The following is a 25,251-nucleotide window of genomic DNA, read 5'->3' on the forward strand; positions in this document are numbered from 1 at the left end:
AGAAGGCATATTTATAAAGTTTGCAGAAGACAACTAAAACAGTTTAGAGGGCTATGTTGATACTGACTGTGCTTCCCTTGCTTTTTTATTTACTGTTTTTCAGTAAAATATGAAAGAATCAAATTTCTGGTGATTGCTTTGAAGAGTTCTGTGGAAGTCTATGCGTGGGCACCAAAGCCATATCACAAATTTATGGCCTTTAAGGTAACAACATCAAGTGAATTTTAAAATAGTATTGGCCATGCAAGCTGCAACCAAGAGTCAGGGAATACATTTAAAAAGTCTGAACTGTTAAAATTGCTAATATAAAAGCTATGTGCTAATATAGCATATAACTTTATCATAAGAAACCATTTCTAATGTAATGTAATGTAATAAGCTTAGTTAATCTGCTTTCTAAGCCCACAGAGTGAGAAGGAGAGAGAGATGAATGTTGGGTAGACACTATAATTGATGTGGCAATGTGGTAACAGAGGAAGAGAGAACAGCACTTCCACCCTCCAGTTAAAAAGGTGACCTTCACCTGAGTCATGGATGCGTATAAAGATTTAGATGTGTTTTTGATAACAAAACTGTGTCTGACGGGCAGTTTTAAGGTATATCTGTTCATAAAATACTAATTAAAGATTAAATTACAGAAATTCTAATGACAAAGAACAGTATTACATAGTAAGTGAAAAACGTTAAAATATTTCATATGATTCCATTTTTGTTTAAATAAAAAACTCAGGTATAACATCTGAACTAATGTATAAATTAAGATGTTTTTGCCATTTTGCATGTATACAGTTTTAGGAAAGTAAATGATTGAGTACTTAGTGTTAAAATTAGGACTTTTTTCATTTGGGAGTTCACAAAAATACTCATGGAATTTACAAATATACCTCACATTGCCTGGTGATTGGCTTTTTAGAATAGTTTTTTTATTTTATTTTATTGAAGGGGTAAGTTTAATTTATTTGGAAAATTTATATTTTTGGATTGCCTAGTGCTTGATTTCCCAGTGAAGCAGGATAAATGGAGTTACAATATTTGCTTAAAAAATAAATCCAAGTGTTACTGAATAAAGATAATTGGTTATACAGTTATATTATCTTCTGAGATCTGACCTTGATATTCTTTATATACCAGGTACTGTGCTAGTTGGTTTTATACATATTACCTGATTTAAAGCTGCTGTTTCATTATCCTAGTCTTGTGAACTGTGGGTAGTGATGTCAATGAAAAACGGAGACCACCAGCACAATCCAAGCTGTTGTAGCACATACAGCCTTTTCACCATTTTAGTCTAGTCAGAAAATTAGAGATCTTTATAGTTCAGATAGAGGTTAGTATGGTAATAGTGATACAGTTTTCAGTGTGTGACTCCTACAACTCCTGTTGCTCTCCTGTGCATTTGAATAGTTGAGTAGTATGCTTGGGAAAGTCCTCGCTATTTTACTGTGCATGCTTTTCTGATCAAGGCAGCCAACAGCACAGTAAGTGACAGAGCAGAAATCTTGGTCTGGATAGGGAGATTTGGAACATAACTTCTGGAAGAAGTATCTTCCAGATGCTAATTAACAGGCAAAAACATAATAAAGACTAATTTTGTAGAGTATTGTTGCTTACCGTTGTTGCCAGTGTGGCTCAGTAATGGAATAACTGAGTATGTTGGGTCTTCTCTAGTTTGATCTGTTAGAAGTAAGTTCTCCTTCATCTTCTCACTTCCCTCTTATGGCTTCTTTGCAGTCATTTGGAGAATTGGTACATAAGCCATTACTGGTGGATCTCACTGTTGAGGAAGGCCAGAGGTTGAAAGTGATCTATGGATCCTGTGCTGGATTCCATGCTGTTGATGTCGATTCCGGATCAGTCTATGACATTTATCTACCAACACACGTAAGAAAGAACCCACACTCTATGGTTGGTTGACTGGCTTCATTTTGTTTTGACTTTTTTCTTTACTCTGCTTAGTGAACTAACACAAGCAGGGATTCTTCATTTCCCCTCGGTGTGGGGGTGAGTATTTAAATGATAAGCAATTTTCAGTAGCTCCAAGCTCTTAGACAAGTGGAAATCCACCTTCCTGGCTCTGTGGAGCCCTTGTGAAAACCTCTTAGCCCTTGCTTTGACTAACATGGGATGGATTTGGGGCAGTTGCTGGCAGGCCAGAACATCCCTGGGTTGGGAGTGGTTCTCAGTTGGAGCCCAGCATCCAAATATGTTTCATGGGCCTCAGGAGATGTGAGTCAGTAGAGTATATTACTGGGAAAGAGCAGACTTGGGGATATATTTTGCATGAGTATTCTCAAATGTTATCTAATTGCTGTATTTATCACCAGGGATATGGTACCAGCGCATTCACCAAGAGTCTTACTGAGCACTTTCACAGGGCTGGAAATAACCACAGACATTCTTCCCTGTACTTTGTTCCTGTTCTCTAGATCCAGTGTAGCATCAAACCCCATGCAATCATCATCCTCCCCAATACAGATGGAATGGAGCTTTTGGTGTGCTATGAAGATGAGGGGGTTTATGTAAACACATATGGAAGGATCACCAAGGATGTAGTTCTACAGTGGGGAGAGATGCCTACGTCAGTAGGTATGGAGAACTTGGGAAAGGCAGCATTAGTGAACGTGGAGCCGTGTCTGAGACTGCATGTATCTATCATGCTGACTTTATATGTCCTTCAGACCTTTTGGCTACCATTGAACAGAGTGGTTGGCAGTAGATGGTAGAAAGTTAGATTGTAGTCCGTGGAAATAGTCATAGGTCTATTTTACAACAAAATCCAAGAAATTATTTTATACTTTAAAAATCCTGTTATCATAATCTCTCATTTAATCCTTAAAACATCCACAGGAAAATCGGACATGTTTTTGTTGACCACTTTGTAAAGGGAGACAGAGAATTGGTAACGAATTGGTAAAGGGAGACGGAGAGAAAGGGAAATTATTTGCACTTGAGAATGGTAGAGCCGTAACTACAAACAGCCTTGTGCATAGTTTCCTAGTTTGCGTTCAGTAATAAAGACTGATATTTGACATTCTCATGGGTTTCTATTCCAAAACTATTTTGGTTTTATTGTAGTTAAGTCACTGTCTCTGATCACTCATCGTTTCTCTTCCCTGCCTTCTCTCGTGATTGGATTGATAAAAATATGTGCACTAAACTCTAAACTCAGTGGCTCATTTTTCTAGATAGGCATGAAAGGCCTAAGGAGAATGAAATAGATCAACCACTGATGCAAGTCACTCCTTCACAGAATGGACAAGGTGGTTACAAAGGCAGAGTTCCTTGAAAACAAATATTTAAATGCTAGGCATTTAAATTTTAAATTTTAAAAAGATTTAAAAGTATAAAAATATTTGTTTATCACATAAGCAACATCTTTTCAGGGCTGTTTCCTTATCTTTAATGGTTTGTAATTTTTCCCTCCCCAAAAGCGTATATTCGATCCAATCAGACAATGGGCTGGGGAGAGAAGGCCATAGAGATCCGATCTGTGGAAACTGGTCACTTGGATGGTGTGTTCATGCACAAAAGGGCTCAAAGACTAAAATTCTTGTGTGAACGCAATGACAAGGTAATGGTTTTCTTATGGATTCTTTTTAGTTGCTCTGTCTTTTAGTAATGGCTTGTTTTGCATGGAGTTTGATTATTAATTTCCTTGGAGTTTTGATAAAAATAATCAAGGAACTTTTTAAACGTTGCTTTTTAGTCATGTTTGTGAGGATTGGGTTATGTTTTGCTTTTTGCTATGAGGGGACAGAGATATTTTTCTGCTGTAGAAATTAACATATTTGGGTTTTGCTTTGTATATATGTTTTTAACTCTATTAAATGACCTGTCTAGGCTATAACAATTAGTTTAGAGATAGGGAAGATAAAAGCTGCCAGTTGAGTTGACTGAAATTCTTTTGTGAGTGGAAGGAACCACCGTGTGATTTGCCTACATCGAAAGGTTCCTCTCGCCTGATGTGTGTCAAGAGGATGCCCCTTGTTAGTCTGTGAGTGGTGAAATTGCTTCCTAGGTTTGCATGTCACAAATGTTTCACAGTAAAAATCATCTTATGCAGACATAACATAACCTCCTGCACCTGAGACGCCATGGCATCACACCCCCTTTGCTTTTCAGAACTGGCCGTATCACTCCAGGGACGATTCCTGTGGCAACTTCCTCCCAGGAAGTCCCTTTCAAACTGGCTTTGGAGGGGAGCAGGTAGATGGCCAGGGGCGTTGACCCATCCCTGTTTGCCAAGGGAGAAGGCATCGAGGGTGGAACTGATTTTTACTAAGCCTTACCCTTTCTTTCTTCTGTCCAGTCAGACCTTTGAAACTTGGCTCTGAAGAACGTTTCTGCCTTTTGCCTCACATTGACAGACTAGCAGTCAGCCCAGTTCTCAGATTTAAACATTTAATCATTTAATGTGAGAAAGAAGAAACTACACATCTGTCCTTGGCAGCTGGTCCTGCTTGCCCAATACATCCCAAACACAAAGTCGCTTCACCCCCACCCACTGTCTTCTGCAGCCCTACAACTCAGTTTCAAGTGGAGTTTTGCCTACAGATGATCTCCCAAATCTGTGACCTTGAAAATCTCTGTAGCTCAGACCTAATCCAGGATTTTGTCAGCTTGTTGGCTTATACTTCCTAAGTATGTTTACCGTAGCTGCAACTATAACATTCTTTGAATTTCAGGCACTTAAATATTTTTATCATGCATGTCATGTCCTTTAAGATATATTAATAAAAGGCACAAAAATTCTATTACTTTATGGATTATATGAAGAATTAATACATTTTTTGTTGATTTTTAAAAAGAAATTAGTTGTTAAGGAGTGTTCCCTGTTGCTCATTGTGTGTTTTTGTTTTTTTTTTTTTTGCTCATTGTGTTTTTTAAAGACATTTATTTATTAGAAGGTGTTAACAGTAGAAGCAGAAAGAAATAACTCTTCAGAAACATCCATTTTTTTCTTTGTGTTCTCACAATATGCCAATGTATAAGGAGTTAGTAGTAACAAGCCTGAGTTGTAATAAAAATTGGCTGCAGATGGTCACTCCTTACAAAGTATAAATTGATAATTGCCCCAGAGGTTTTTGTGGGTTGTTAGTTTGTTTTGATGATGGAGTCTCGCTCTGTTGCCCAGGCTGGAGTGCAGGGGCATGATCTCGGCTCAATGCAGCCTCTGCCTCCTGGGTTCAAGCAATTCTCTGCCTCAGCCTCCTGAGTGGCTGGGATTACAGGCGCCCACCACCATGCCCAGCTAATTTTTTGTATTTTTAGTAGAGATGGGGTTTTACCATCTTGGCCAGGCTGGTCTTGAACTCCTGATCTCATGATGATCCACCTGTCTCGGCCTCCCAAAGTGCTGGGATTACAGGCGTGAGCCACCGTGCCCGGCCTTTTTTTTTTTTTTTTTGACATAGAGTTTCCCCCTATTGCCCAGGCTGGAGTGCAGTGGTGTGATCTTGGCTCACTGCAGCCTCCATCTCCTGGGTTCAAGTGATTGATTCTCATGCCTCAGCCTCCCGAGTAGCTGAGATTACAGGTGTGTGCCACCACATGGTGTTTTTAGTAGAGACGGGTTTCGTCATGTTGGCCAGGCCGGTCTGGAACTCCTGGCCTCTCAAAGTGCTGGGATTACAGGTGTGAGTCACTGCGCCCGGCCTCAGTTTCTTTTGAAAAGGCTCTTTGGGGGTCTCAGCTTCTCGTACAGTGTTGAGGATGATGGTGGCTTAGATTCCCTGGCTGGAAGTGCTGCATGACCATGGTAACCATGCCCTCTCTTTTCTGGCTTTTGCAGGTGTTCTTTGCCTCTGTTCGGTCTGGTGGCAGCAGTCAGGTTTATTTCATGACCTTAGGCAGGACTTCTCTTCTGAGCTGGTAGAAGCAGTGTGATCCAGGGATTACTGGCCTCCAGAGTCTTCAAGATCCTGAGAACTTGGAATTCCTTGTAACTGGAGCTTGGAGCTGCACCGAGGGCAACCAGGACAGCTGTGTGTGCAGACCTCACGTGTTGGGTTCTCTCCCCTCCTTCCTGTTCCTGTTTTACCAGTTTATCCCCATTCTTTTTTTTTTTTTTTTCTTACTCCAAAATAAATCAAGGCTGCAATGCAGCTGGTGCTGTTCAGATTCTACCATCAGGTGCTATCAGTGTTTGGGATTGAGCATCATACTGGAAAGCAAACACCTTTCCTCCAGCTCCAGAATTCCTTGTCTCTGAATGACTCTGTCTTGTGGGTGTCTGACAGTGGCGACCATGAACACGCCGTTGGTTTTATTGGCAGTGGGCACAAGGAGGTGAGAAGTGGTGGTAAAAGGAGCAGAGTGCTGAAGCAGAGAGCAGATTTAATATAGTAACATTAACAGTGTATTTAATTGACATTTCTTTTTTGTAATGTGACAATATGTGGACAAAGAAGAAGATGCAGGTTTAAGAAGTTAATATTTATAAAATGTGAAAGACACAGTTACTAGGATAACTTTTTTGTGGGTGGGGCTTGGGAGTTGGGGTGGGGTGGGTTAAGGGGTCCCATTTTGTTTCTTTGGATTTGGGGTGGGGGGTCCTGGCCAAGAACTCAGTCATTTTTCTGTGTACCAGGTTGCCTAAATCATGTGCAGATGGTTCTAAACAAAAAAAAAGGAAAAAAAAAGAAAAAGAAAACGTGTGCATTTTGTATAATGGCCAGAACTTTGTTGTGTGACAGTATTAGCACTGCCTCAGTTAAAGGTTTAATTTTTGTTTAAACCTAGAAGTGCAACAACAGTTTTACCACAGTCTGCACTTGCAGAAGAAAGAAAAAAGTTCAAACCACATGTTTATTTTTTTTGCCTACCTCATTGTTCTTAATGCATTGAGAGGTGATTTAGTTTATATGTTTTTGGAAGAAACCATTAATGTTTAATTTAATCTTAATACCAAAACGACCAGATTGAAGTTTGACTTTTATTGTCACAAGTCAGCAGGCACAAGAACTGTCCATGAAGATGGGAAATAGCCTTAAGGCTGATGCAATTTACTTCCAAGTTTAGAAAGCAGAATGCTTTGTTTTCACCAGATTCAGCATTAAAGGTTGATGGGGCAACTGCAGCCCGTGACACAAGAGATCTCAGTGTTCTCGATGTGGGGGGTGGGTGGTAGCAGACAGGTGGTCACATTAGAATAGTCACACAAACTGTTCAGTGTTGCAGGAACCTTTTCTCGTGGGCGGGGGAGTTTCCCTTTTCTAAAAATGCAATGCACTAAAACTATTTTAAGAATGTAGTGAATTCTGCTTATTCATGAAGTCGGCATCTTCTGTGTTTTAGGTGTAATACCGAAGTCCTGGCTTTTCTCGTTTCCTCACTTGCTCTCTTGTTCTCTGTTTTTTAAACCGATTTTACTTTATGAATATATTCATGACATTTGTAATAAATGTCTTGAGAAAGAATCTGTTTCATGGCTTCATGGTCATCACTCAGCTCCCCTAAGGATGTTACCGTCTCTGAAAAAGATCAGGGGCTCCGTGTCCCAGTCCTGCCATCTGACTTTCCTCTTGTCGAGTTCCGAGTGGAAATACTGCATTATGGCCGCTTTAACCTCAGTCATCAAAAGAAACTTGCTGTTTTTTAGGCTTAATCTTCTTCCTTTGTGGTTACTTTTCCTGTATATTGTGAAAATGGGGGATTTTCCCTCTGCCCCCACCCACCTAAACACAGCAGCCATTTGTGTCTGCTTCCCATCCCACTTGGCACCCACTCTGGCCCCTGTCAGTTTCCTCTTCCTGGTTCAGTATTTTTGAAAAAGGCCCTCCTTTCAGCTACAAACATCTGGTAAGTCAAGTACATCCATCCACCCATGAATGCAGACACAGCAGCTGGTGGTTTTGTGTATACCCATAAAGACAAGATAAGCTGAGAAGCCTTACTTTTTGGGGAGGGAAAAGAAGATGGAAATGGATGTTTCATTTGTACGAATTTGGAGCAGTGCTGAAGGCCAAAGCCGCCTACTGGTTTGTAATTAACCTAGAGAAGGTTGAAAAGTTAATCTTTAAAGGGATTTGAGGTAGGCTGGATTCCATCACCACAGGACTTTAGTTAGAATTAAATTCCTGCTTGTGATTTATATCCACGCTTAGGCTTTTCATAAGATGAAACATGCCACAGTGAACACACTTGTGTACATACCAAGAGAAGAAGGAAAGGCACAGGTGACTGTGGCTCCTTCCCTGGCTTTAGAGAACAGTAAAAGGTGGGCAGATGTCTTTGAAGAAATGCTCAATGTCTGATGTTAAGTGGGAGAAGGCAGAGAACAAAGAATGTGGCATCGTGGTCTTACATTATCCAAAGACTTGAAGCTCCACATCTGTAAGTCAAGGGTTACACAAAAAATGCAAATGGCGTTTCACTGGAATTACCAAGTGCTTAGAACTTGAGGAAAACTGGCTTTCCCATAGGTGGTGAAGGGGTCTGAGCTCACACCGAGTTGTGCTTGCTCTGCTTGTGTAGCTCCAGGCACCCCGTGGGCACTGTCTTGGTGTTTGTGGTGAACTGAATGGAATCCATTGTTGGACTTAAGTTACTGAAATTGGACCACCCTTTGTCCCTCTAGGCGGGGGCTTCCTGGTCTGTGCTTTACTTGCCTTTTTTCCTTCCCTTCTTAGCCTCACCCCCTTGTAAACCAGATTGAGTTGCTATAGCTTGATGCAGGTACCCAGTGAAGTTTCTCCATAAAAGATTGGGAGTCGTTGAAATGTTTAGATTCTTTTAGGAAAGGAGTTATTTTCCCCCCTTTTACAGGGTAGTGACTTCTCCACAGAAGTGCCAATATGGCAAAATTACACGAGAAAACAGTATTGTAATGATTCCATTACATACGGAACATTGAACTGTTATAGGAGTGCTCTTCCAAACAAAACAAAAATATCTCTAGGTTTAGTCAAAGCTTTCGTAAGTAATAACCTTTCTGTATTGAGATCAGAGTAACCCTTTCTGTATTGAGTGCAGTGTTTTTACTTTTTTCTCATGCACATGTTAATGTTGGAGAAAATGTTTACAAAAATGGTTTTGTTACACTAATGCGCACCACATATTTATGGTTTATTTTAAGTGATTTTTTAAATGGGTTATTTAGGTTTTCGTCTTAGTTGTAGCACACTTACCCTAATTTTGCCAATTATTAATTTGCTAAATAGTAATACAAATGACAAACTGCATTAAATTTACTAATTATAAAAGCTGCAAAGCAGACTGGTGGCAAGTACACAACCCTTTTTTTTGCAGTGCTAACTTGTCTACTGTGTATTATGAAAATTACTGTTGTCCCCCCAACCTTTTTTCCTTAAATAAAGTAAAAATGACACCTATGTTACGTGACATGAGTTTGAAATATGTTCTGAGCCTTCAGAATGTTTCCTTCCTGTGAGGATCCATATTTGATGCACACACCTGCCTCCCCTGAGCTGCCCGCACCAGAGCAGGCTCCTGTATTCTGCTGTCTCGGACGACAGGGGCTTGCCCAAGGCCAGGCGTAGATTATGGAAGTAGCCAATGTTTGTCTAAAGATCTCAGAGATGAAGTGGGAGATGAACCTCCATCACCATGTTCCTGAAGCCAACACGGAGTAAAGCTGGTCCTTATCTTTAAGAAAGAAATAATGTTGCATTTTTGCAGTTTCTGAATTTGGATCAAAAAGTAAAACAGCATGATGTCTGTAATAGGACAATTAAAGTAGCTCTTTCTCAGTTTGGCGCATAAATACTAACTTGGGTCTAATCATTGGAGCCCCTTCAATGTAAGGTCATTGTGTCTAAGCGCTGGGGTTCTCCATCAACCCCCCGTAGGCCTGGTAGGCGTGATCCCCGTCAGGCAGATCTGGGGCCACGCTCTCAGTATGGGCACCTCGCCTTAGTCTCCGGGGCTGCCCGTGCTACATTGTCATGAATTTAATAAACCACTTCGTGCTTCATCCTAGAAACATGTTATCTCTCTAATGTGAAAATAAAATTATAAGTACTTAGGCCGTCAGGTGAGTAAGATTTTTCTTTTCCTACTTGATGTGTTGCAGTTGGTGGATGATTAGCAGTAAAAATCTGGTGGAGTTTTCTTGGGACCATCATGCATTCCTCCTCTTCCAACTTTCTCCTGCATTGGTTGAGATTTCACTTAAAGGAAGCAACGGGGGATCCAATCAAGACCCTTCAGCCAACACCAGCTCTGTGTCTTGGCATCACATCAAAAAATACAGTAAAATTGGTGCATTCTCTGGCATCTACTTAAAAAAAAATGCTTCATTAAGCAGAAGTAGCTAAGGTATTCTGTAAAGTAAAATGGCTAAGGGATCAAAACTTGGGGAAAGTCGTTACTGTATTTTCTTATGGGAGAAGATAGGCACTCAAATATTAGTTCCCATACCTGGTCTACCTCTCCCTTAGGTAAATCAGACTGTATCCATGCGTCACATTCTTCCTGAAACAGTCTCATCTTTGCCTCGGTCCTGCCCAGCTTCTTTGCTGTTATCTTGTTCACGGTTTCCTAAAGGATACGTAGCCCGCATATTAGCCGAGATTGTTTCTCAAATTTAACCACTTATTAAATGCAAACTCTGCTCCTCCTGAACTACCAAACATTATAATGGCTGGCACAGAGCAGGCACTCAGATTCCCTGGCCGTTTGCTTAAGGAGCATGAAATAACTCCTACATTAACCCAAGGGAAAACCAGCCCACCTGTGCAGTGTGGGACGGGCGAGGAAGTGCTCTGGTCTTCCTTCCTTCCAGGTCTTCCTTCCAGGAAATGCTGGGGAAGTGCAGCCCCAGGAGGGCTGCAGAGCTCCACTGCACTGGGCATGGGCCATCCTGTCCCTTAACAGGTTCCTGGTACTCACCAGTCCCTCCAGCTGGAGCTTGGGTGCTGGAATAACACTGCAAGGATCCTTGCTTGTTTCTAAGAAATTTGGATTAGATATTCCACCACAAAATGACTTTTAAAAAAATCCTCATTTCTATTTTGGCCAAAAGTGTAAAATTCAGGCAGGTTGCTCACCAGAGTTCTGTGGAGGGATGCGGACAGAGCTGACCAAGGCCGTTCTGCTCTTATCCTGATGTAACTACAGCTTTTAGAAACTAATATTAAGTAGCTGTTCCACAATAAATGGTATTGAGTACTTCCTGATTCTTTGACAGCTTTATTGAGATAAAATTCACATACTGCGTAAGTCACCCATTTAAGTAGACAATTGGGTGGCCTGTAGTCTATTCAGAGTTTTAAGTCCATCACTAACAATTTTCACATGTTTTTATTACCCCAAGATGATGCTCCATACCCCTTTGCTGTTATCCTCCAATCGCTGCCTCCCTCCACCCCCTCCTTATCCCCCCACCCCACCCAAGCTTTAGGTAGTCCCTAATCTACTTTCTCTCGCTATAGATTGGCTGTTCTGGACATTTACAGAAATGGAGCCAGTCACCGTGTGGTCTTTTGTGACTGCCTCCTGTCACATAGCTCATCCATGTTGTAGCATGTGTCAGCACTTCCAGAAGCAGCTGCAGAAATGGGTTCCTGCTAGGTGTGTTTACTGTTGAAGCTCCTAGAAACCCAGGGATCCCTTTTCCACAGATGATCTTGATGCCAAATGTAGGCTTCTCATAGGTCAGATGCAGCAAGTCAACTTTTGGAATGGGGGACCGTTCTGGAAGCACAGTTGCCAACATAGGCCCCGCCTGCTGTGGAGAGCAGACCTCCAACCCGGAAAGGTTGGGACATATGGGCTTTCTTTGTGTCCAAATCCTAAATCAGGGTTCTGAGGTTGTCCCCTCTAACTTATGTGGGCTCACCCCTAGGAAGGGACATAAGAACCGGCTTTGCTGAGCTGGGATCCTTTTCTGATCCTTGGCAAATGCATGGAGCTGTCACATTTCACAAGGGTCTTGTCCTGTTGGCACCTCGTGTATCTTACTGGCATAGAGCACATTTCCTCAGTGCTGCCTCCTGGAAGGCCTAACTGTCCCCAGACTGTCATTTGCAGGATACCTCATTGAGTAAGTGTAGACACTAGTAAACTTCTGGGAACTTGGTGGCGTTCTGGTCAATCTAGCAAGTTGAGCAACCACTGTCTGCTGAGGACAGTCTTAAGGTATGGTGCTCCTTTGGGGAAATGCAGAATTAACTAAAGGGGTTACTTGGAACAGTGCTTAGTATATTCTAGATGTTAAAGCAGAGGCTTTAGTAACTGTGTGTATAAAAGAGACACATTTTTAAGCTACAACAGCATGCAGCTGCCCGAATAGCTGGTGTGAGTTTGAACTGCGTGGATTTGGAAGTGAGAGATGACGCCCTTTGGTGGTCAGGTCACACTTAGATACAGGGACCACCTGTAGCCTCATCGCAGGAGAGGGACACAGCAGGACAAGGCTTCAAATTAGATCCAATGAAGATGGGTCAACAGAAAAGAAAATAATTGGTAGAAGCAAGCATATATTCCTTTAAAAATCAAAGTATCTTTCAACCCTGATCAATCCATCCTGCTTTGGGTAATTAACAATGACAGCAATGGGATTTTATGTATATTTGCTCTGCACCAGGCCCTGTGTGCTAAGGGCTTTTACACTTGTCTTCTCAGCCTGTAGAAGAGGAGACTCAGGCTACCCATTTGTTAATTTAAATTTATCTGTAGAGACACAAATGCAGGAGCCAGAAGATAGAGCTAGGAAAAGTGGGTTGAATGCCCCGGGAGCAGAATCAGCCTCCACTATGAAAGGGACGATCAGAACTGCCTAAGGGGATGAAACAGGCAACTTCAATGGCTTGCCCGGTCCAGGCCCCTTGAGGCAGGCTTTGTTGGGGTGTAGAGGACCTGAAGTCCCTTCAGCCCCCTCTAGCATCACCTACCTTGAGGTAAGTTGGGACTAGATATGTGTAAGGGTGGTGTGTTAGTCCATTTTCACGCTGCCGATAAAGACATACCCAACACTGGGTAATTTATAAAGAAAAAGGTTTAATGGACTCACAGTTCCACGTGGCTGGGGAGGCCTAACAATCATGGCGGAAGGCAAGAGACAATGAGAGCTGAGTGAAAGGGAAAACTCCTTATGAAACTATCGAAGCTCATGAGACTTACCACCATGAGAACAGTATGAGGGAAACCGCCCCCATGATTCAGTTATCTCTCACCAGGTCCCTCCCTCAGCACGGAATTGTGAGAGCTACAACTCAAGATGAAATTGGGGTGAGGACACAGCCAAACCTTATCAGGTGGTGAGCAATTCATGAGCCACTCAAGAACACTTCCGGACTCATCAAATGGCTCCGGTATTCTTTGTAAACGTGAACGGACTCTGGATGCAGCAGAAATGGGGTCTGTCTAGAGGTGGAGGCTTCTTCAGGATGCACGGATGTCTCATTGGCCCAGTTAGCGCACTCCCTGGGACCTCTGTGTGGAAGGCTGGCTACACTTGATTCTTTATTCCCGGTACTATTGCTGGCTCCCCAGTGAACCCTACAACAACCAGGTTAGGAAATCTACAGGCTTTCCCACCACAGGAAATGGGCGGATCCTGCTAGATCAGAGAGCAGGCACTTCTGTCTGGCCCTGGAGAGCTTTCCACAGGTAGTCAACCCTTCAGGTGGCAAAAGAGAAATGGCTGCACGTACCCAGACCCAAATCTGTTAGATTTCCAACGTTAAGCATAGAGTGTCCATATATTTTTTTAATCAGAAAAAATTTTTAGAGTGCCATTATCTAAGGCCAATTAAAGAAATAGTGTGGATTTTAAGTTTGAATTCAAAGGTCAAGCAATGAGAATAGATATTGCCTGGCTGTTGGAGTTTATAGATAATATTTGTCAATGTCTGTATCTAATTTTTAGTTGTCTAATATGGAGAAAATTCTGATGCCCACAGGTATATGATCACAATTTTTAAACAGTTAACCTTGCAAGATAAGAACCTAAAAAGTATATGAAGTCAGTGATTTCGGGATACTTTTTAATGATTCAGTAGTAGCAGAAGCTTTTCAGACAGGCACAAAAATAAGTCAACCTGTCAACATCATTTTTCTTGATCTCTGGTGTAAGATAAAATATATAATTGTGCACATTTTGAAAAAGTAATATATTCCACAGTATATTCCAAAATATTACTTCAACATGTAATCAGTATTATAAAGACTAGGATAATTGACTTTTTTCATTTCATACTAAATTTTGAAACCTGGTACGTATCTTACACAGCATTTCCCAGGTCCCACTAGCTGCACTGAGCACTCAGTAGCCACACAAGGCTACCATTTGCCAGAGGCTTTATGTACATGATTATGGTTACTTCCTGCTGGAGTCTTTGGAGGTAAATATTGTCTACATCTTACTGAGCTCCTAAAAATTACATATCCTGCTGGAGGTTTTTGAGTTTATCAATGGAGGAGCCAGGATTAGAACCTAGTCTGCTAATCTTTAAGGGCTTCAGTGCACATTAGTTTGGTTAGTGTTTTCAAGGAGTTTTCGACACACTAATTTTTTGAGTCAAAGGCTTGCTGACTCAGATGTGGTTCCATTGGAATGTTACCTGGAATGCAGGCTGGGGTGTGATCCTGATAAATCCATTGACTCATTTCATTCATTCACTTTTCATCAAGAAACCTGGATTTTAGAAAATAGATTTTACACGCCCTCATCTATAAAGCTTGTGTTACCTGCCTGTGATAAAACAAATGCAAGAGAGTCAAAAATAGTTGGAGGACACAATTTGCAAATCTCAAGGGAGTGAATGTGGTGGTGCCTGGAGCCTAGGAAGACCTCATTCCCCCTCTGAAGACAGACATGGTACAGTGTTTGCTTCATTTCCTTGATGCTGTGAGGAAGAGGGGTATCAGCTGAGGTGTTTCATGTCCCCTCAAGAAGTCGCACGCCACACGCTGTAGGATCCGTGCAGCCGATTGGTTGCACTTCCCACAGCAGGCAGTGGGTGTTGTAGACAGGATGCTGTGTCCTGTGCAGGGAAGGGGGTGGTGGCAACCTCTGAGTCACCTGATGGGAGCGAGGTGAGTCCATCCTGCCTGGAAATGAAGTTGTCAGAGACTTCTCAGAGTTGTGGGGGAAAATCCCACTCCACCATTATGTATAGTTGCTGGTGCCTGTCGCATAACACGTAAAAGAAGGAAAGGAACACAGACTCGTGGTAGAAACTGAGAAAGGTGACAATAACTCTTGGTGTCCTCGTGGCATGTTCATACGTAACCTAGTCATTGACTAAGAGGATGTTGAGTGTCCCATTCTTCCTGCATCACTCTGTACTGCAGGAAAAGCTCAGGAGATCTCAAGAGTCCAGGCTCGAAGCTCCCTATTGCTGAAGTGCAACCCCATTGTCTTAGTTTATACCTTTAATGCTTCGATGCCAGTCTAGAGAGCTAGATGCAGGTGTTTCCGCCAAGTTGATGGGGAAGCTGTCATTGTAAATTGAGAGTAACACAGGATGATGCTCATCTTGGAATCCACCAGAAGTAGTTATTTATCACCTAGGACTGAACCTGAACCTTAGACAACATTCTTCTTAATTTCAGATAATCAAGTTTAGCTATCGGAATCCTTGTTTTTTTAACCTACATAAAACTGAACATGAAGGATCTGCATCAAAATAAGTGTTTTATGATTGTATGCACTAACTTGTTTACCTATTCAACAAATACGAAGTACCACACTGTACAAGCCACTGTGTTACATGCTGAGGTTATTGTAAAAAGTTAGAGGGTCTGATTTGAGTACAGATTCCAAAAGGAAGTTCGCTATAAGCAATTAAAAAGATATAGTGCATAGAGAACCCCAAGGAATACTTGAGAACAGTGCAGCCCAGGGTTCAGGCGAGAAAGACTAACTGCAAGGCTGCATACCCTTTCCAGGAGTGAACCTTTAAGCTTTCTAGATTCGTGGTTTCAAACCTTGAGCATGCATCAGACCCCACAGAGAGTTTGTTACAACAGATGCCTGGACCTCACCCCAGAGTTTCTGTTCTAAAGATCTGATGTGGGGCCAGAGAATTTGCGTTTCTAGAAAATTTCCATGTGGTGCTGAGGCTGCTGGTTTGGGGATCTCATTTTGAGAACCACTGTTCCATAGAAATTGTTAGTAAAAACAGGACAATTAAGGACATTGGAAAATAAATTAAGATAAGCATAACCTTATGAGGCAAATTCAAGATCAGAAACAGAACTTCCAGAGGGGAGCGTGCAGGCTATCACTTACCCACACTTCTTAAACCTCATTAGAAAATTCCTTAGTGAGAAGGAATCGGAGACTTACACCTGACTCCCTTGTCTGTCCCTGCCTGTTTTGTACATGCCCATTGATTGATACAACAGGACGCTGAGTTTCTTTCTTTTTCTTTTCTTTTTACTTTTCCTTTCTTCTTTCTCTCTCTCTCTCTTTTTCTCTCCTTCCTTCCTTCCTTCCTTCCTTCCTTCCTTCCTTCCTTCCTTCCTTCCTTCCTTCCTTCCTTCCTTCCTTCCTTCATTCCTCCTTCCTTCCTTCCTTTCTCTCCCTCTGTGGCCCAGGCTGGTATGCAGTGGTACCATCTTGTCTCACTGCAACCTCCATCTCCCAGGCTCAAGCAATCCCCCCACCTTAGCCTCCCTAGCATCTGGGACTACAAGCATGGCCACCACATCCAGCTAATTTTTGAATTTTTTGAGAAACAGGATTTCACTATGTTGCTGAGGTTGGTCTCAAACTCATGGGCTCAAGTTATCTGCCTGCCTCAGCCTTCCAAAGTGCTGGGATTACAGGCCATGAGCCACAGCGCCTGGCCATTTGTTTTAATTATAGAAAATGCATCATGAATTTATACTGAAATTCGAGGTTATAGGATTTTTCTTTAACCTCTTTCAATCTCATCTTCTATATCTCCTTTCTCCCCTTCCCAATAAGACCACCAACATCATGGGTTTGCCACAATACGTACACCACAGGCTCAGAATATCATCAGCACTATCACCAACCACCAACAGTGTGATGACTGAAAACAGTTTGAGGCTTGTTTAGGAGATGAGTTTGTTTAGTTTTTGTTTTTTCTTTTGTTTCTTAGAGTGGTTATGCCACCAACTAAGTATTTCATGTTGGTTTGGATTTTTTAGGGATTGCTTTTTATAAATTTAACTTTGTTTTATTATTATGTAAAATATTACCTTGTTCTAAAGCTAAACCTACAAAGCAAAATCTAGTCAGAGTATTCAAGCTTCCCTCCTTTCTCCACCAGTGTCCACCTTATCTTTGTAAGTAACAATCTTTATTAGTTCTTTGTTTATCCTTCCATTTAAAATATATATGAACCAATGTGTTCGTATATTTGTGTTCACCTTTTGATGACCTTCTTTTGATGACCTACTTTTCCCCACCGTGCTTTGTTTATGGAATAATATACCCTAGAGGCCACTCCATTGCTCACTTTATAGAAAGATATTTTGCATTTGTTTTCTAAAACAATTTTTAGGTAAAATTTACATACCATGAAATTCACTCATCTGAAAGGTCCAGCTGGACAAGCAATAGTATGTCTTTAGAGTCATTCAACCATTGTCACAATCCAGGAAGGCCCCTCCTGCCTCTTTGCAGCCAACCCTCTGGTCTCCGTGGGCTGCTCTCTCTGCACACGGCTATGAACAGTTGTGCAGTATCCCTCTGGGTGGATGCACCATAGTTTTTTCAGCCAGCTTGTTGATGGGCATGTGGCTGTTTCTAGTCTTTTTCTAATTAAATAATCCTTCAATGAATAGCCTGGCACACAAATCTTGCTTACATTTTTTGCCATCATATCTTTGGAACAGATTCCTAGAAGAGTTTCTGAGTCAAATTGTAAATGAATACGTAATTCTTCTAAATAGTGCCAAGTCCCCCTCCGAAGCATTTTATTCCCAGCAAAAAAATGTTTGAGTGTCTGTTTCACCACAGCCTCACCAACAGCATATGTTGTTAAACTTAGAAATTGTATCTCAATATAGTTTCCATTTGCATTTATCTTACTGTCAAGGAAGTTGAGCATTTTTTCATGAGCCTAACATGATGTTGGTGGTGTTATTGGGAACAGGGACCCTCAGGATGGGAGAAAGGAGATAGAGACAATGAGACTGAAAGAAGTTAAAGAAAAATTCTATCGTCCTGAATTTCAGTATAAATTCATGATGCTTTTTTAAAAAAAAATCATTAAAATGCATCTCCACTGGAGGAGGCAGGGAAGCTTGAATAATCTGACTAGATTTTACTTTTTCTGTGAGATGTCAGTTCCTATCTCCTGCCCATTTCTCTAGTCTTTTTCTTGATTATTTTTAGAAACTCTTTATACATTAGGAATAATTTTCAGGCAGGAGAATAGATCTGCAGGCAGGGCACCTAAGTCCAATTCATGCTAACTTCTTAAAGCTGAATCAAGGGAAAACACCAAGGTCTGGGGGCAGGGAATCTGAGGCCAATTCCTGCTAACTCCCTAAAAGAGAAAACACCTGGGGCTGGGGGCAGGGACCCTAAGGCCAATTAACTCCAACATCCAAAAGCTAAACCAAAAGGAAAAACCCCATCTCTCCACACCAAAGTAGCAAAAGATCAAAGGCTACTCTCCCTACAACCCTCCCCTTTCTACACGTCTCAGATGAAAAGGGAGAGTGCCGTGGGATGGCTGTGAGCCAAGCAGGGGCCATCCCTTCATCTGCTTAGGGCACCAATTCACCTCAGCCTTTAATTAGCCACGGACCAAATCCTTCATCTAGATAAGGGGTAGCATATAGGGACTGTATTAGTTTGTTCTCACTCTGCTTTAAAGAACTGCCCGAGACTGGGTAATTCATAAAGAAAAGAGATTTAATTGACTCACAGTTCCACATGGCTGGGGAGGCCTCAGGAAACTTACAATCATGGCAGAAGCAGAAGCAATCACATCCTTCTTCACATGATGGCAGGAAGGAGAAGAATGAATGCTGAGCAAAGGGGGAAGCCCCTTATAAAACCATCAAAACTTGTGAAAATTCACTCGCTATCATGAGAACATCAGTACTGCCCCCGTGATTCAGTTACCTCCCACTGGGTCCCTCCCACGACACATGGGGATTATGGGAGTGACAATTCAAGATGATATTTGGGTGGGGATGCAGCCAAACCATATCGTTCCACTCTCAGTCCCTCCCAAATCTCATGTCCTCACATTTTAAAACACTATCATGCCTTCCCAACAGTTTCCCAAGGTCTTAACTCATTTCAGTACTAACCCAAAAGTCCAAGTCCAAAGACTCACCTGAGACAAGGCAAGTCCCTTCTGCTTACAATCCTGTAAAATCAAAAGCAAGTTAGTTACTTCCTAGATACAATGGGGGTGCAGGCATTGGGAAAATACATCCCTTTCAAATGGGAGAAATTGGCCAAAACAAAGGGGCTAGAGGCCCCATGCAAGTCCAGAATCCAGTAGGGCAGTCATTAAACCTTAAAGTTCCATAATGATCTCCTTTGACTCCATGTCTCACACCCATGGAGCGCTGATGCAAGAGGTGAGCTTCCATGGCCTTAGGCAGCTCCACTCCTGGGGCTTCACAGGATACAGGTCCCCTCCTAACTGCGTTCACTGGCTGGTGTTGAGTGTCTGCAACTTTTCCAGGCACATGGTGCAAGCTGTTGGTGGATTTACCATTCTGGGGTCTGGAGGACAGTGGCCCTCTTCTCACAGCTCCACTAAGCAGTGCCCCAGTGGGGACTCTGTATGGGGGCTTCCACCTCACATTTCCCTTCTGCACTGCCCTAGCAGAGGTTTAAGGGCTCTGGCCCTGCAGGAAACTTTTGCCTAGATATCCAGGCATGTCCATATATCCTCTGAAATCTCGGTGGAGGTTCCTAAACCTCAGTTCTTGACTTCTGTGCACCTGCAGGCTCAACACCACATGTAAGCCAGCAAGGCTTGGAGCTTACACCCTCCGAAACAAGAACCTTGAACCATAGGTTGGCCCTTTTTAGTCACATCTGGAGCTGAAAAAGCTGGGACACAGGGCACCATGTCCTGAGGCTGCATAGAGCAGGGGGCTCTGGACCCAGCCCGCAAAATCATTTCTTGCTCCTAAGCCACTGGACCTGTGATGGGAAGGGCTGTCATGAAAGTCTCTGACATTCCCTGGAGACATTGTCCCCATTGTCTTGGTGATTAACATTCAGCTCTTCGTTATTTATGCAAATTTTTGAAGCTGGCTTGAATTTCTCCCCAGAAAAAGGGTTGTTCTTTTCTACCACATCATCAGGCTGCAAATTTTCCAAAAACGTGTATACCCCCCTTCTTCTTGAATGCTTTGCTGCTTAGAAATTTCTTCTGACAGATACCTTAAATCATCTCTCTCAAGGTCAAAGTTCCACAGATCTCTTAAGCAGGGGCAAAAAGCTGCCAGTCTTTGCTAAAGCAGAGCAAGAGTTACCTTTGTAACTCCAGTTCCCAACAAGTTCCTCATCTCCATCTGAGACCATGTCAGCCTGGACTTCATTGTACATATCACTGTCAGCATTTTGGTCAAAGCCATTCGACAAGTGTCTAGGAATTTCCAAACTGTCCCACATCTTCCTGTCTTCTAAGCCCTCCAAGTCTCTAGGAAGTTCCAAACTGTCCCAGGTTTTCCTCTCTTCTTCGGAGCCCTCCAAACTGTTCCAACCTTTGCCTGCTACCCAGTTCCAAAGTGGCTTTCACAGTTTCAGGTATCTTGATAGCAGCGCCCACTCTCTGTGGTACCAATTTACTGTATTAGTTCATTCTCACACTGCTATAAAGAAATACCCAAGACGGGGTAATTTCCAAAGAAAAGAGATTTAATTGACCCACAGTTCTGCATGGCTGGGGAGGCCTTAGAGAATTTAAATTATGGCAGAAGGGGAAGCAAACACATCCTTCTTCGCATGATGGCAGCAAGGACAAGTGCTGAGAAAAGACGGAAAAGCCCCTTATAAAACCATCGGATCTCATGAGAACTCACTATCACAAGAACAACAGCATGGCGGTAACTACTCCCATGATTCAGTTACCTCCCACTGGGTTTTGTGGGGACTACAAGTCAAGATGAGATTTGGGTGGAGACACAGCCAAACCATAGCAGGGACCTCAAAAGGAGTACTTAAAACCCAGGAAACTTTGTAACCAGGCCCTTGAGCTGCTCGCTGGGGCCTACTCCCACACTTGCTTTAATAAATCCTTGCTTTTGCTGCTTCATTCCTGTGTTTCATTCCTTTGTTACTTTGTGTGTTCTGTCCAATTCTTTGTTCAAAATGCCAAGGACCTGGACACCTCACACTCAAGGCCTTCCTTCCAGTAACAGTTTTATTGTGTGTTATACATTGCAAGTAGTTACCCTAGTCTGTTATTTATCCATTTTATTTTCTAAAATTCTTTTTGTATGCTAAATAAAGCAAATTTTGTTTTTATGTAGTCAATAATCTTTTCCCTTATTTCATCTGGATTTTAAGTCAGTAGAAGCTTCCTCAATTCTGCTTAGAGAGGAATTGGCTCATATTTGCTTCTAGTATTGGTATAGTTTCTTTCTTTCTTTTTTAACATTCGTTTTATGATTTGTTTTTATTGATTGTGATGCACAGCTTGGGGAACAAATTTGATTTCATGTTTTCCATATGACATTCTTAATAGCCTATAACATATATTAGAAAGCCCATTTTAGTCCCACTGATTTAAGATGACATCTTTATCCTATACTACATTTGATTATGTAATTGGGGCTGTTTATGAACCTTCTATTTTGTTCCATTGGTTAGTCAATCATGCACAACTGTCACCATATTTTAATGATAGGGACTTCATATCTTAAACAACTGTTTTATTTGATTAATCACCTTTAAATATTTATTCACTCCCTATTAAGAAAAAGAAGGCTTTGGCTAATTTATCCCTCATATCTTATTCCTCTTCCCAACTATTCACAATTATATATTTTTATTATTTTATTGGTTATGTTTTAAATTAAAGGTTAATTCTTAAAATAATGTTTTGATATCAACTTTATGGAGGTATAATTTACATACAATAAAATGTAACCATTTAAAATGTACATTTTGATGAGTTTTGACAACATATACCTATGTAACTACCAAGACTATAGAAATAAACAACATTTAGACGTTGTTTTCAGTTGCATCCAATTTAGTCAGCCTGTGCTAACTCCTCATGGAATGAGATGCATGCATTAGCCCCACACCCTACCCTTTGCCACTTCTTTTCCTTTTCCACCTCTCAAATTCTATCTTTATGATTTCACACGTGATAACTTTTGAATTTTGTTCTGTTACTATATTTAAAGTTATTTAAAGATATTTATATTAAAGTTTCAAGTAGATACATAGTATTTACATTATTCTAATTCTACATATTATTCTCTGCCTAGTCAAGGGGTTGCTAGAGTTCCCTTTCCCTCTACCACCAAACATTATGACCTGTATACCACTGAGAGGAAAGTATATCTGCTATCTGGATCAAATGAATGATCTTTTCCTTTATTTTAATTGCTCAAATCTTGGTTGACATTTTAACCATGTTTTTTCTAAGTAGCATGTTTTTCCTAGAATCCTGAAGTAGTTTTAAAAAAGATGTCTTCATCTTATCTTCAAAATCATCCAGTTTTTCACTGATACTCCCTATTGAATGCAACCCACTTTTCTTAGCAACATCCCTTGTAGACAACTGCCACTTCCTGTTCCAGCCTGGATTGGTTGCTATCTAGGACTGCTGGCCAGATATCATTCTGGAAATTCCCTTCACTGATCACTGTTCCTCCCCCTACCTGGGTTAGATTTCAAATGCTTTCTGAATTTCACTTCCTTCCGTTTTTTGTTTTCCTTCCTTATTTTCTTGAAGCACGTCCTTGAGTAACTTCCTTAGAAAAGGTACATAGGAGGAAAACTTTAAGTCTTGTCTTTCTGAAAATGTCTATATTCATTCCATCTCACATAATTAATTGATAGTTTACCTGGGAATAAAGTTATATATTAACATAAGCTTCCCATAGAATTGTGAAAATATTGTTCCATTGTCTTCTATCACTTGATTGCTGCTGAGGTGAGGATTCCTACCAGAATGACTTATTACTTGGTACTTGGAAGTTTTGCCCTCTGGAAGCATCTAGCACTAAAAAAAAAAAAAAAAAAAAAAAAATCTTTAGTGTTCTGAATGCTTTCATTACATTTTGGATTCATTTATTGGATTTTTTCAATTATCCTAGTTGACATTTGGTAGTCTCTTTTAACATGAAGTCTTCTGATCTATCCCTACTTTCACTAACTCTGACATTGCAGGATCTCCTATTAGTTGGATGTTCTATCTGGTAAATTGACTCTTTTTCTCTCTCTCTCTCTTTTTTTTTTTTTTTGACTAAAGTTTACGACACTGTCTTTCTGCTTATTTACTGATAAATCTTGACTTTGACTTTCAGCCTGTCTACTGATTTATGTTTTCATTTGGCAATCATAATTTTATGTTTTTGAGCTCCAGAAAAGGCATGAGGTAATGATATAATTACATGTTCCAGACCACCAAAAACAATTAGAAATGCTGTAAACTCTGCTTCCCCCACCCGCCCCTGGCAAAAAAAATTTATTTGAAAGCATTGGAGAGTCACTCATGAAGACTGGACTCAAGGGGATACTAGAGAGAAGGAAGGGCATAGGAGTGAGCCCTGCATTCCATGGTGCATCTACCTTTGAGAGGTTTGCTAATTTGAAAGTGGTATGGGCAAAAGAGCAGGAAATAGCAGCCAATAAGCCTGGGAACTTGAGTTCAGCTTTCAGTAGCCTTGCAGTAAATGAGGAAACAAAACGTAGGTGTCAGAGCTCCCAAGGAGGCCAAGATTGGAAGTCTAAGATCCCAGAGAAAGAGAAGCCAAATTGAGATGAACCAACATTTTTTTTCCCCACTTTTTCCACCATAGACACTATGAATTCAAGAAGCTAAGAACCTGGAAAATAATGAAGTTTTGGTAGTCATATAAGTCTGGGGAGGCAAAACTTTTAATGAAGAGCCCACTTAGAAGGTGGAGCTCTGGTAAACACCCTAGGTTTCCTATTAGTATCATGAAAAGGGTGCAACCTAGGATTAAAGGGCAAGGCAGAAAAAGGCCAGCTCCCCTTCAGAATTAAAACATAATTTTGAATCAACTCAGTCTCAGACTGGATAAGGTGTTCCACCTCTATTTTAACTGCCTGCCAGGGGCCAAAATCGATTCTCTGTGGAGGAAGATAATGTTAGGGAATCTCAAATTTTGTCTATAATTTTTCATATACAATATCCAGCCTGCAATAAAAAATTATCAGACATCCCAAGGAATGGCAAAAATTAACAAGTAAGAAAATACTATACAAAGAAACCTGCAGGTGATACAGATACTGGAGTTATATTGGAATACTTCATTATTATGTTAGAAAAAATAAGTGAAAAGATTGAAAATTTATGCAGAGAAATGTAATCAATGAGATAGAATCAAATGGAAATTTGATAACAGAAACTACTGTTAAAAGTTTCGGGCCAGGCACAGTGGCTCACGCCTGTAATCCCAGCACTTTGGGAGGCCGAGATGGGCAGATCACAAGGTCAGGAGTTCGAGTGAAACCCCGTAAAGATACAAAAAATTAGCCAGGTGCGGTGGTGTGCACCTGTAATCCCAGTCACTCGGGAGGCTGAGGCAGAGAATTTCTTGAACCCGAGAGGTTGAGGTTGCAGTGAACCGAGATCGCGCCATTGCACTCCAGCCTGTGCAACAGGGCGAGACTCCATCTCAAAAACAAACAAAACAAAACCAAAAAAGTTTTGTGAATGTGAAAAAGACAACCCACAGAATGGAAGAAAATATTTGCAAATCACATATCTGTAAAGGGATTAATATCCAGAATATACAAAGAACTTTTATAACTCAACTACAAGGAACAAACAAAAAAATTGTTTAAAAAACAGGCAAAGAAGTTGAATAGGTATTTCTTCAAAAATGATACACAAATGGCCAAGAAGCATGTGAAAAGGTGTTCAACACCACTAATCGTTACAGAAATGCAAATCCAAACCACAATAAAATACCACTTCTCACCCATTAGTATGGCTATTCTTAAAACAAACAAAGCAAAGAGTAACAAATTTGGGCAAGGATTTGGAGAAATTGGAATTCTTGTGCCCTGTTGGTGGAAATGTAAAATAGTTCAGCCACTAAAGAAAACAGCTTGGCAGTTTCTTAAAAACTTAAGCACATAATTAGCATATGATCCAGCAATGCCACTTCTGGGTACATACCCAAAAG

The 25,251-nt window shown here is 41.2% G+C and overlaps 1 protein-coding gene across 50 annotated transcripts in view; it reads left to right on the forward strand.

The window, feature by feature from the left end:
• Positions 1 to 9,332, forward strand: part of MAP4K4 (mitogen-activated protein kinase kinase kinase kinase 4) — a 192,506-nt gene extending 183,174 nt beyond the window's left edge. For 23 of the 50 annotated variants that reach the window (XM_077958876.1, XM_015112995.3, XM_077958877.1 and 20 more), the window contains 5 exons: positions 104 to 204; positions 1,732 to 1,881; positions 2,427 to 2,586; positions 3,432 to 3,571; positions 5,792 to 9,332. In XM_077958876.1, the coding sequence (XP_077815002.1) occupies positions 104 to 204; positions 1,732 to 1,881; positions 2,427 to 2,586; positions 3,432 to 3,571; positions 5,792 to 5,875 (635 nt within the window). In that variant the 3' untranslated portion in view covers positions 5,876 to 9,332. Of the gene's footprint in view, positions 1 to 103; positions 205 to 1,731; positions 1,906 to 2,426; positions 2,587 to 3,431; positions 3,572 to 5,791 lie in introns of all 50 variants that reach the window. The other 27 variants (XM_077958882.1, XM_077958899.1, XM_077958884.1 and 24 more) reach the window with 3 other exon arrangements.
• Positions 9,333 to 25,251: the final 15,919 nt, after the last annotated feature.

This window comes from Macaca mulatta, chromosome 13 (genome assembly GCF_049350105.2).
Source record: "Macaca mulatta isolate MMU2019108-1 chromosome 13, T2T-MMU8v2.0, whole genome shotgun sequence".
Classification (NCBI taxonomy): Eukaryota; Metazoa; Chordata; class Mammalia; order Primates; family Cercopithecidae; genus Macaca; species Macaca mulatta.